This window comes from Nannospalax galili, unplaced genomic scaffold, assembly GCF_000622305.1.
Source record: "Nannospalax galili isolate Female #2095 unplaced genomic scaffold, S.galili_v1.0 scaffold881, whole genome shotgun sequence".
Classification (NCBI taxonomy): Eukaryota; Metazoa; Chordata; class Mammalia; order Rodentia; family Spalacidae; genus Nannospalax; species Nannospalax galili.
The window spans coordinates 41,444-54,669 of NW_008344709.1; the positions used below are offsets into that span (position 1 = coordinate 41,444).

Sequence of the window (13,226 nt, forward strand, 5' to 3'; positions counted from 1 at the left end):
GATATAACCTACATTCAAGAAATGAAAATTCAGGGCATACCTAAAAGAATATATTTTCAACATGTGCCTAAAAGAACTGACTTAAGAAATTATGAGAAGCCAGACTGAGCATTTCATGCTCGTAGTCTCAGTTAGTCATGAAGCTGAGAAAGGAAAGTGGTCATCACTGAAGCTGAGGAGATGTGGGGTACCCTGCATACTATGAACTGATGCTTTCTTCCCAAGCTTGGTTGCACCTTCTTGCCTAGCATCATCACAGTCAAGTTTGTTGACAGTTAAGCTCCATAAGAAAGGAAGTGCAAGGAGAGTCAGCCATACCTCCCAACCAATTAGAAGGCTCTAGTTGCATGAAGGGGAGGGGCTGAGGGTATATAGAGGTTGAGAAAGTCATGGGTAGGGTCTCTCACCATTTTGTACAGCTAGGGCATGTCACTATCCATGCTTGGATAAAGACATTCCAGCGTAGCCTTCTGGGTGGGAGTGTGGGGTAAGGTATGTGAGGGGGAGCACCCACACTCCTCTAAGTAAACCACTACCCACTGCTTTATAAGTAAGCCCAATAGACTCACTGGTTTTCCAGACTGTAGTTTGGTGAAATCAAGCCTTGTTTTTTCATAGGGCTCAAGGGGGAGTTATAAACACCTGGGCATCAGAATGAGAATTCTTTTAGTAAAAATAATAAATTATTCTTCCACTATATCTATAAGGTCATATTTATGGTAAATTTTTTAAGCTGCAGGTATAGTTCAGGAGAGAATATTCCTTTAGCATGCTCTAGACCATGGGTTGGATAACCTACACCTTAAAAGAACTGCAGGTCTTTTAGAGAGTATACATGAGTCACATGAAAGTATACGTAGACGATCTCTTTCTTTTAATTGGTATAGAACATTTTTTACTCTTACATTTCATAGTCTTCTTTTGGCTCTGTTACTTTTTCTGATTTCCTAGATTTTGCATTCTTTTTAGTTATTTTATATTTTAAGAAATCAGTTTTGTTTCTTTTAAAGTGATTTGAAATATATATTTTGGTGTGTTTTTCAGTATTTAGCCTAGCTGTTAAAATATACACAATTATACACATCATGTTGTTCTAAGTTTAAGTAAAGTGTGAAAAGCCAGAGAATGGAGAAAAGCAAAGTGCTGTCCTCTGTATATGGAACACCTACTGCACTCATGAATTCACAGAATCTATGGTTATCTGCATAAGACCTGGCACAAATTAAGCCATTCAAAATCGCAACGTGGATGGAGGAGAATGCATGGTGCTTCCACCCTTAGCTGAGACACTGTTGGAACTTGATGGAGACTGGGGAAAGATACGCATTTTTCTTTAGATGTATAGGTTGTGTGTTCTCTAGTGGATAACTCCACATGCAAGTATGTACAGGCAGCCATCACTTGACACAATGAGACATTATAAATAAAAGAGGGTGTGAATTTGGGAGGTGATTATGGTGAGTGGGTTCCTCGGGTGAATTTAAGGTGATAAATGGGAGATAAATATGATGAGCATATATTGTTTACATGCATGAAATTCTCTAAGAATTAAATTTTAAAAATATAGACATATATTATCATGGCTTGAGTTTTAAACACATTCGTCTGCCCACCACAGATGCTATGGCAGCAGTCATATGTCTTACTAACTTAAAGAATTTCCACTAATGTTTTGTCTTTCATTGGCTGGCTGTTCAAGATGTGTTGGAACTCCCCAACACATAAAGCTCAGGCTTTAGGAAGAGACTGAGCAAATTTAACAAATTTTAAGACATTTGAAGTGGAATGCTGTCATGTTCTCCAGGTTGAGTGTTTCATTCCTACTTTATAAATTATCTTAAGGTGATAGAATTCTGCATATAAAATAATGAAAAAATGAGTCTTTATGTGAAAAGAAAACAAATTGTATTGGAATCTTGGGACAGGGAGACAATGTAACAGTAAGTTGCAAGGCATTCCCTTCTTAATTCCAATATATCCCAAATGAAATACCCAGGAAGCCTGTAACACCAAACCAGTGTTAAACTCAAATAAACAAATCTACTTTTTGGCTATGAAAATGGAAAGCAGCAAATATGTAGAATAGAAAAAGGTAAACTCAAACAAATCTCCTTTTTGGCTGTGACCAAATGGAAAGCAGCAAATACCTAGAATAGAAAATAAATTTGCTATATAATACTTTTATAACAGTAAAAAATCTGGCTAGTGATGCCAAAACTTTCTCTGAGTTCCTCACTCACTGGGGGATCTCAGCTGGGTAGTGATAGCTGTGTATCCCTCTGTGTCTGTAGGTAGTAGCTGGAATTTCGGACTACCGATGAGGCTAGGAAAACTTTCTAAGTTCCTCCTATCTTCAGAAGCAACAAAGTTGAACAAGGTAATTCTTGTGTGGTTACTTATCCTCTGCAACTGTGGTATAGGTGAGGTCAAATGAGGATCTGAGCTTCCATACATCCCTCAAGTCAATGATTGGCCAGGGTGGGGTGAGCTATAGCACATTGTTTCCCATAACACACTATAGTCAGCAAGATCAATTTGAGACCCAAGCTTCTACCTCATGGTGGAAATGTCATTCTAAAATATGAATATTCCATTTTTGGTTAGGAAGTATCAATGCAGCTGAGGCGGGCACTGAAATGAGAAGATACAAGGCTGCTTTTCATCTTCATAAATGTGGTGCTAAGGGTTCAGTGGGATACTGAGTATCTTTACCCATCTACACCTATGTACTGCACTAAAGAAGGCCAGGGTTTTAAAGGAGAGCATGATAAAGACACCCCATTTAAGGCTGAACACTCAGTCACGTAATACTTTGACCAGTTATAAGTCTCTGTTAATTGTTATGCACTGCAAAAAGAAACTTCACTGACCATAGCTGAGAGCAGCCCAGGTCTTCATGAACATTTATCAAATAACAATAGTAGACTCTGCACTAGGGGCTATGCCTCCCTAGCCATGGGCTTTTGACCAGGTTTATAGTACCAGGCATGAATTCTTCCTGTGAAGTAGATTTGAATGCCAATGAGTAAACGGTTGTTTACTCATAACAACGATGCCTTTATTATACCAGTGGGCTCATCTTGCCTGGCTTGTCAGTATTACAGCATGTAGTGCCCAGCCCTGCTCCCCCATCAGCCTTAAAATAATCTTCTAGCACTATGAAAGTGAGTCAACAGGGAGAAATTTTCTAGTTGTTTTGAATTTTTTTTTTTCTTGATGCTCTTTAAAATAAAATGTGCAGTATCTTCAGCAATGGGATCTTATCATTTAGTTATGGTGGGTAACAAGGAATAATAGCGTTATTTTGTATTATTATATACACATATGGGGCCCCCTTGACCAATAACCTGTAAGGAGGTGTCCCATGCCTGGTAAAGAAGTTTTCATTTAATAACAAATGTCTTCTGTATCCTGCATTGTATGCCCATGCAGGGTACCTATGCTGAACTCTTGTTTGCTTTAATTCTATTTTGAAATTAACTTGCTAAGTAGTGGGTTTGTATAAGGATTTTTTTCATGCATTCTTAGTTTTTGTTAACCCACTCCTTACTTCCTCTTCTCCTCCATCCCTCCAGCCTTGTATATTTAATTTATTATGTGGACTTTGATATATCTTATGTTCATAGATGCAGCCTCTTCTGCTGTTGGGAAGGTTTGGGTGTTTCATTATTTGTAATACCTGCTTGGCATGGCTGCCAAATCAATAGAGATTATGCTTGCTCTAAGCATAGCCATGATCTCAGGCATAGTGGAATCAACTGATCCAGTCCACTTTCCTGCCATTGAGAGTAAAACTTCCACCAACATGCAGCGTGATGCAACAGTTGTCACTTACCACTGAGCCAATATTCTACAATGTTAAGCTGCTCTCTATCATGACCTGGTTCCCTCCTGTGTAAAATCTACACCATGTTAACTGAGGAAAGGACACAGATGACTCTTTTCAGAGTTTTAATATTTTCAAAAATGTCTCAATTTCCTTCTTTCATAGTTAGATTTTATACTCGTGTCTGATTTGTTCTTGAATGATAATTATGATGCAATCTTTTACAAACAGTAAATGTGGAACATCTCTGTGGTCACTTTGTGTTTTATTGTTTGAAAAGCTAGAAAATCTCAGCGCTCCACATTGGTTTTTATTCTATTTATAGGAGTTAATGAAACCCCCTTGACTTGAAATTTCAGAAAAATACTAGTCTCATATATGGTCATCAAACCCTGCCCTGAAATATTAAACCAACCCTAAGTTCATTGTTCAGTATTTTGTCAAAAGAAGGATCTAGTCCTCTATAATTACCACACAAGATTGATAATCTTGGCATATAATAAATTCAGTATTTCTCAGCAGTTAATGAAACAAGTTCATGACAAATGCCACAACTTAGATGGGCCTAAAAAGTATTATGCATAGATAAAAATCATGAGATGATTTCAAGAGGTTACATATTGTATAAGTCCATTGATCATCCTTAAAATAGCTAAAGTGCAGAGATGGGTCAGTGGCTCGCAGAGAACAAGAGGGCACAGTGAATGGTGAGGATACAGAGAGTCTGCGTGTTGTATGGTAGTGGAATAATTCTATTTCCAGATTTTGTTGCAATACATATGCTGATTTGAGTTTCCTGAAACCATGCATCTCTCTCTCTCTCTCTCTCTCTCTCTCTCTCTCTCTCTCTCTCTCTCACACACACACACACACACATTCATACAAAGTTACTGAGAGGTATGCAACATCTGTAGTGTAGTTAATATTTTGTTATTGTCTTAAGCTTGTGGAAGATATCCTGTGGACAGAAGTTAGGTGAAAAGCTTACCAGAATTTTTGTGTCACTTTGCAACTCCTGTGAATCATTCAATTATTTAAAAATAATGCATATGTTGATATACATGGGGAAATTGTGAAGTTGTGTTTTTTTGGAATGGTTGGTCATAAAGAGTGGTTTTTCTTACAGACTTAATTTTCTTCTATTGAGGCTGAAATATGTTAGTTGAGACCAATACAAAAACATGTCATAAAATAAAGTGTCCTAATTTTATACACGTTTAAATGAGAAATTGTGAAAGGAGAAAAGGCATGGAGGGATACGATATGGAATAAAAAAGAAATAGAGGTGATACATGTGGTCAAAGCACATTAGATACATGTATCTAAAGTCATATGAAACCCCTTACCTTGTATAGCTAATACACAATAGCAAAAATGACTATAATGAATAAAATTTATTTAAATTAAATAAAAATATTAAATAAAACTAATTTGCCCCATAGACTTATGGCTAGCTACAATTTTAATGACATTCATTGCATTTAGTTCTTCATTAATGACAATAGAGGGTTGTATCATCTGTTCCCAGTGGACTATATAATCCCTGGTGAGAAGTTCATGTCTGTTATCACAAATTGGGGTTTAAGCACAAACACCGTTATCTCTTCTTAATTGATCACCATGGAGTGATCCTAGGAGAGAACTATTTGGTATTTCTAATCAAGCCCCAAAGAATTATAAGCCTTGAGCAAATGTCATATGCTCAATTTGCATGATGGCTCTGGTTTATGTCTGTGGCCTTCATTGGCAAATGATTGGCTAAAAGAATGATGCACAGTTCAGAGTGATTCCTGAAGCATCCAGTTGGTCAGACATGTGTTATGACACTTTCACCACACAGAAGATTCTGTGACTGCATCTGGTCAGCCTTGTCCCACTTAATGCTATTTTTCCTCCAAGAGAGTGAAGCACACACAAGACAGTGGGACAAACCAACAGGGCAGCACCAAGTGTTCAGTGACGTAAAAGGGTAAGCTCATGCGATCTCTATTAATTTCTCTCATTTTCCATGTGGGTAAATGATGAAGGTAATTTATATTGAATAGCAAGAGACTCAGCAGCACAGAGCTTGGACTCAGTTGCCTGCATGTATCTCTTTGTTAAGTTAGATTCTTCTTCAGTCTGACAGCAAGACAGACATAACAGGTTCAGGTGACAGATGAAATACAAAGCAATCTCAGGGGAGGGCATTCGTCTCTTTCTTATTTAAATATTGTAGTTCAATGCACATAGGTTATATTTCATAAGCACGTAGTTTGGTTATCAAAATTCTTATATAAACTTCATTGTATTGTATTTTCTCTTCCATGGCCTTATAGAAAATCTTTGAAAGAACATACAAATCTTTTCTTCAACCTCTAAAGCTAGGATAGAGTAGAAGATAATATGTATAAATGAGCATCATAAAACATGATTAATGATAGACCTTAAGCTTTTACAGACGTCCTTCACACTTATTATCAATGGTTAGCTTCACAGATTCTTGTAGTAAGCTTTCAGACTATGAGGAACGCCCTTCTAGGAGGAAGCTCTGTATGGTTTATGGCCTACAGGAATTCTCTGATGCTCACATCATAGAGAATGAAAGAATTAAATAAAGAACTGAGACTTTAAAGATCAGATGAAAAGGTGGACAATTTGTGAGACAAACCACAACCTAAGTTCATCAATGGGCAGGTATGCACTGTAGCCACACTAACTTGCTGGGTTGTGAAAAGGGTAGAATGTGGCTATCTTATTCAACTCGTGAAGATAAAAGACAAGAGCAACTGAAATGGCAAGGTGTTGGCAGTAAGTAGAGGTGATGGCAGTACCTTCAGGTGTCATGTACAAAGAATTTTTATCTATTCTGACAAATTCTGCTGATTTTTGAAAGTTTGGAACAGAGAGATGATTCTTCCATTCATAAAATTTTCTTCTGTCCTAGAATTTCAAGAATGAACACACTGGCTGGAAATGGCTCCCTTGTGACTGAGTTTGTTCTTGCTGGACTGACAGATCGTCCAGAGCTCCAGCTACCTCTCTTTTATCTGTTTCTAGTGGTCTACATCGTCACTGTGGTGGGAAACTTTGGCTTGGTCACTCTTATTGGTCTCAATTCTCACCTCCACACCCCCATGTACTATTTCCTCTTCAACCTCTCCTTCATTGATCTCTGTTATTCTTCTGTCTTTAGTCCCAAAATGCTGATGAACTTTGTCTCTGAGAAGAATGTCATCTCCTATGTGGGATGCATGACTCAGCTCTTTCTCTTTCTCTTCTTTGTCATCTCTGAATGCTATATGTTGACGTCAATGGCCTATGATCGCTATGTGGCCATCTGCAATCCATTGCTCTATAAACTTACCATGTCCCATCAGGTGTGTTCTGTTCTGTCTTTTGCTTCTTATGGGATGGGATTTGCTGGAGCTTCTGCCCACACAGGCTGCATGCTCAGACTGACATTCTGCAATGCCAATGTCATCAACCATTACTTGTGTGACATACTCCCCCTCCTCCAACTTTCTTGCACCAGCACCTATGTCAATGATGTAGTGGTTCTCATTGTTGTGGGTATTAACATCATAGTCCCCAGTTTTACCATCCTCATATCCTATGTTTTCATCCTTGCTAACATTCTAAATATCAAATCCACTCAAGGAAGATCCAAAGCCTTCAGCACATGTAGCTCTCACATCATGGCTATTTCTCTCTTCTTTGGTTCAGCTGCATTCATGTATCTTAAATATTCTTCTGGATCTATGGAACAAGGAAAAATTTCTTCTGTTTTTTACACTAATGTAGGGCCCATGCTCAACCCTCTGATCTACAGTTTGAGGAACAAAGATGTCAAGGTGGCATTAAGGAAATCATTGATTAAATTTCAGAGGAAAGGCAAACTTTAATTAGAAGCAACATTCATGAAAAGAAATCAGAGTATGTTAATTTGTATTTAGGTTTTCCATGGAGAATTTTGTTTACATCAACTGGACTTCACCTATTGTTATGTGTAAATTGGTAAACTTGTCTTACAATATCTTGAAGAGGTAACTTTTTTTCTGTAACCCCAGCATATTTAACAAGTGTTCTAAATAACGGATGACATGTTTATAAAGCAATGTATACACGGATAATTTTCATTATTTTTTCATATTCTGTCTGTGCTATTCCTCACCTAGGAAAATATGGAGAATTTTATATTATAAAAAACTAAAATATTTCTCATCTATGGACAGAAATGATAAGTATGACAAAAGCATTCCAATTTTGTAGTAAAATGATGGTAACCAGAGGATTGTAGAAGAGGACAATGAAAAGGCTGATCAATGTGCACAGTCTTACTGAAAATATTAAAGTTGAGTCTATTGCACAGCATGCTGAGTACGGTCAAGTTCAAGCACTTTGTTTAAAATTGGTTAAAGGGTAGACTTAAACATTACTACTGAGAAGTGATGACTATGTCAGGTGATATTTTATTTTACTGGATATAATCACTCTATAGTATTTATCCATAAATATGATTGTGCCTCCTAAGTAAAACAGACAGTTTTACTTTTCTATTAGAAATAAAATAAGGAAAAAAATCCTTTTATTTTCACAAAGAATTTCTGATTGATGTAGACCATAACAGAATTAACAACATAACCACTGACATTTCTTGAGGAAGAGTTGCTAATGGCTGTTTTAAGTATAAGACTTGAAAAATTATGTTTCAGAGCAACACATATTTTCATTAATAGCTTTAAGTGTATTTTATTGAAGAAGTGTTTAATAAAAAGCAAAACCAAAAAAAAAGTAAAAACCACTTGTCTTTTTTGAATAGGACTATTTTAAAATTTGAATGACATTTATAGAATTTTTTATGTGTGTGTAGAGATCAGAGGTCAAACTTCAGGTCATCTGTCTTTGTCCTTCCAAGCTGCTTGTGTCTCTCCACTGTGTGTAAGCCAAGTCAGCTGGACTGTGAGCATCTCGAGACTCATCTGCCTCCACCTTCAATTTCCCATAGGTGCAGTGGAATGACAGACACTTGCACTACCACTTTTATGCAAGTTCTGGGGACCCAAACTCAGTTTGCCATGTTTGTGTAGCAAGCACTTTACCCACTGAGCCATCTTCCCAGCCTCAAATTTAAACAATTTGAATATGCAGTATAATTCAGATATCAAATTCTCTAATTCTTGACATAAAAATCTTTAAAAGTTTATTAAATGCACATTAGAAATTTGGCAAATAACCTTAAAGTATGTGAAATGAGTCTGGGAGATGATTCGGCATTTGAGAACAGGTATTGTTCTTGCACAGGACCCGGGCTGGGCTTTTAGCACTCACATGGCAGCTCATAGTTCCTGGAGATCTGGCATCTTTTTCTGGCCTATGTTGATAGCAAGTATTCTTCAAAGCTTTCCAGTTTATATTCAATAAGAAACGTCCAGAAACTGACAGTAAAGGACTGATTGAGATACAGGCACAGGCCTGTAATTTTAGCATTCAGGAGGTTACAGTAGAAGAATATGAGTTCAAGGACAGCCTGACCTACATAATAATGACCCATCTCAAAAGAATACTTTTCCAGAAGAAAGAATTGAAGAAACAAACAAACAAAAACAAATAAACAAAAAGCTAAACAATAAGGCTAATATAATAATAAGCCTAATGAAATTTGCTGGACAGATTCTCCCCCGTTCTTGCCATTCCTTACATCATACACTGGGGCTGTTTATATTCGAGCATGAGGACTTTTCCCAAGTGCATTAGGATTTGAAGAAACAAACACAGTATTGAGAATAATACAAATAAAACTTTTGCCATATATTTAAAATCTGCAACGCATTAATCACCACCCAAGGGTGCCAGTCAGTTTGTGAAGCTTCAGAGGTTTCTATATGTATACTAGCGAAAGCTTAAAACAATGCTTATAGTGTGGTTTTTGTGGAAGGATTCATATTCAGAATATAAATCATATAAATACCTCCATACAAAATAGACAACTGGTATTAAACAGGGAGCATAGATTCAATGCAGAAGCAGCAGTCTTTGTTAACACATCATGCTATAGAAATTAGAGGTCTATGTATCATATCACCAGCAAAATTGCCGGACATAGACCTTAAATCTTCACACACAGAGAAGCAGACAGACACACAGACACAGACACAGACACAGACACACAGACACACACACACAGACACACACACACACACACACACATATACCTTTTCTTTGTCTTTGTTTTTGCTTCTCTTTCTAATTTTCTGCCTCTATTCCTCTCTTCCACTTGACTCCTTCTGTCAATCCTTCTTCTTACTGCTGGTTAGAAATTGGTGTGTATTATTTAGTATACATTTGATAATTATGATACCTATGTGAATTTACAAATTTTAGTCCAAATGGATATGTACACTTAAAACTTTAGTTTGCCTATTATGCTTATTACTCCACACTTAAATTCTGAATCATAGATACTTATTTATTGCTTAGCTGTGTGTGTGTGTGTGTGTTTTCATGTGTGTGTACATGTGGAGGTCAGTGGCAGATGTGTAGTTACTTCTTTGATTACACTCTCTCTTCTTTATTTGCTATTTTTATTGGTTGGAGAATCTCACACACTGTACTTTGATCATACTCAGAACCCTTGCCCTTCTCCATGCCCAGCTTATCCACCCTCCACCCTGGTTTCATGCTTTCTATTATTATTTGTCATTTTTTAAAAGGCCTATTGAATCTAATCATGTTTCCCAAGTGCTATTGGACATGGGTCGACCTCTTAGAGTATAGTCAACCTATCAAGTCTCACACTAATAAGGAAAAATGACTTTCCCTTTCTCAGCATCTATCAGTTGCCAATATGTCTTCAGCTAAGGCTGGGACTTCTTGCCAACTTCCCCCATCTATGCTGGGCCCTTGTCTAGTTTGGCATGATGATAAACCTGGAGTTTGTCAATTAGGCTAGACTGCCTGTTCACTGAGCCTAGGGATCATTCTTTATCTGCTTCCTCAGTCCTGAGTTCGCAGGCACTAGATATAAAACTCAGGTCCTCTTAATTGTATATCAAGCATTTTACCTACTGAGGCATCCTCCCAACTCCCAGAATCATGCCTTTTATGTTTTTGTTGATACATGCAGTGCATTTTCAATGATTTCTCATTTCTGTGTCTCAAGGTCTGTGGGTGAGCTTCTGCAGAGACCATCTGACACTTATCTAAGATTCCAGTTCCTGTGCTAGCTACCTCACTACACTTGTACCTAGCTTTCCTTTGTGAAGGCATGCTTGATTCTTTTATTTCCTTTTCTGAAGCCCAAACTCCTTTATTAAGACTAGAAATGTTGCTCTGTTCATACTTCAACAGCCACTTATCTGTGACATAAGTAAAATAAACTGCAGGCACTGTTCTGACTTTTCCACTTGGTCTGGTCATTTGAACAACAACCAATCTTAGTGTAACATGAGAACATATTAGAAATGCTATTTAGTACCTTTAAAAGTATATTTTGATTGAATTTTTGTGGATTTACAGCACAACTTAATCATATTTAGCCCCCTCCCCCTTATCCAAACCACCACATCCCAACCACAGGACTTCATACATTTGTCATATATGTTAAGGGCTATTGAGTAAAGTTTGTGTACCCAGATATTCTTCCATATGAGTTCATTCACTGGAGCCTGTTCAACCTGTCCAGCATCACTCCCTGAAAAAAATATCAACTCTCTCTTACTCAGTGATGGTCATCTGCCAATAGTTCTTCACCAAAGTTGTGGTTTCTTTCCCACTCCCCAGTTCTATGTTGGTTTTTGTCTGACTGAGTTTTCAAGGGTCTTGTGTATTGCTATAAGTTCATATGAGCAAGGTTTCAGGAGTCTGTACAGTTCTATTTCCTTATGGTACTACAACCTCTTCCCGTGACTCTAAAACCTTTCCACCCCCTCTTCCGTAATGGTTCCTGAACTCTGAGTGGGTGAAGGTTAATATAGGAATCTTTTCCAGGGTCCCACACTCTGCAGCCCCTTATTATCTACACTTTGGCCCATTGTGGCCTTTTGCATTCATTGTCCGCTGTTGCATTAGGAAGCTTCACTGATGAGAGCTGACAGATGTATTAGTAATCTATTTACTCCTTGTCCCACTATGTTCCATGAAACAGGTATAGAGAGCCCATAGTAGTTGTGTAACTTGTGCTTGGGCCTCTCACAGACACTTACTCTGTGTGTGCAACCAGTTGTGGAACTCTGTAATAGCCTCCATCTCTTACAGAAAAAGCTTCTTTGATGAGTAGTGACTGGCATAATTATCTGTAAATATATAAGGATCCATATTTAGCATATAGTAAGAAATTACATTTGTCTGGGGATATTACAGTGTTTTCTCTACGATCAATTATCTTTCCAACATGTGTATTTGACTATGTTTATGGTACCACACATGGGTTCCCTCCCACTGGCATGGCTTTAAATCCAATTAGGTAGATTTGATTAAGGGAGGTAGAGAGAGTATAGGTTAGATGGTAGTAGAAGGGAAATACTGACATCTGAGTGGTTAAAGCAGGCAGTAGAGATATGGGCATGGGACAAAGGGGAAGAAGAAGCTTAAACAAAATGAAGTGTGAATGAAGAAGCTATGTGGGCAACGATGACCTTGAAATGGAAATAAAAATATAATAAAAAGAGATAGGAACTCGAGTGATGTGAAAGAATGGGAAGGATATTTGGAGCTGAAGTTTTATGTGAGGATGGGAGTAAAAGTTTGGAAAATAAAGAATGAGTTAAACAAACTAAGAAGCTTGAGCACAGGCCTGCTTTTTGTTTTCTGCAAGAGACCCATCTGACTTTCAAGGACAGGCACTACCTTAAGGTGAAATGATGGGAAAAATACTCCAAGCAAATGGCACTAAGGAAAAAGCAGGAGTGCCAATTCTAATATCTACAAAACAGACTTCACACTGAAACTAATCAGCAGAGAACAAGATGGTCACTTCATTCTGGTCAAAGGAACAATTAACCAAGAAGATATCATAATCATGAACATATATGCTCCAAACTCTCATGCACCCAATTCATAAAAACAGTACTACAGGACATCAAAACAGAGATTAATCCAAACTCACTAATAGTAGGGGTCTTCCCTACCCACTGTATTCATTAACAGGTCAACAGGACAAAGAATTAACAGAGAGATATCTGAATTAAACAATACCATGCATCATTCTTTATTTTCCAAACTTTTACTCCCATCCCCACTTAAAATTTTAGCTCCAAATATCCTTCCCATTCTTTCATATCACTCGAGTTCCTATCCCCTTTTATTATATTTTTATTTGCATTTCAAGATCACCCAAGCACCAAAGAAAAGATTTTCTATTCGGCACCCCATGGAACTTATTCCAGAATCGACAACATACTGGGATAAAAAACAAACCTCA

General features: G+C 37.5%; 1 protein-coding gene across 1 annotated transcript; it reads left to right on the top strand.

Annotated features, from left to right (window-relative positions):
* Window positions 1-6,762: 6,762 nt before the first annotated feature.
* On the top strand, window positions 6,763-8,649 carry LOC103740381 (olfactory receptor 147). The gene is made up of 2 exons (XM_008840963.2): window positions 6,763-7,674; window positions 8,557-8,649. The coding sequence occupies exons 1-2, from the start codon at window positions 6,763-6,765 to the stop codon at window positions 8,647-8,649; spliced, it is 1,005 nt and encodes a 334-aa protein (XP_008839185.2).
* The last annotated feature ends 4,577 nt before the right edge of the window (window positions 8,650-13,226 follow it).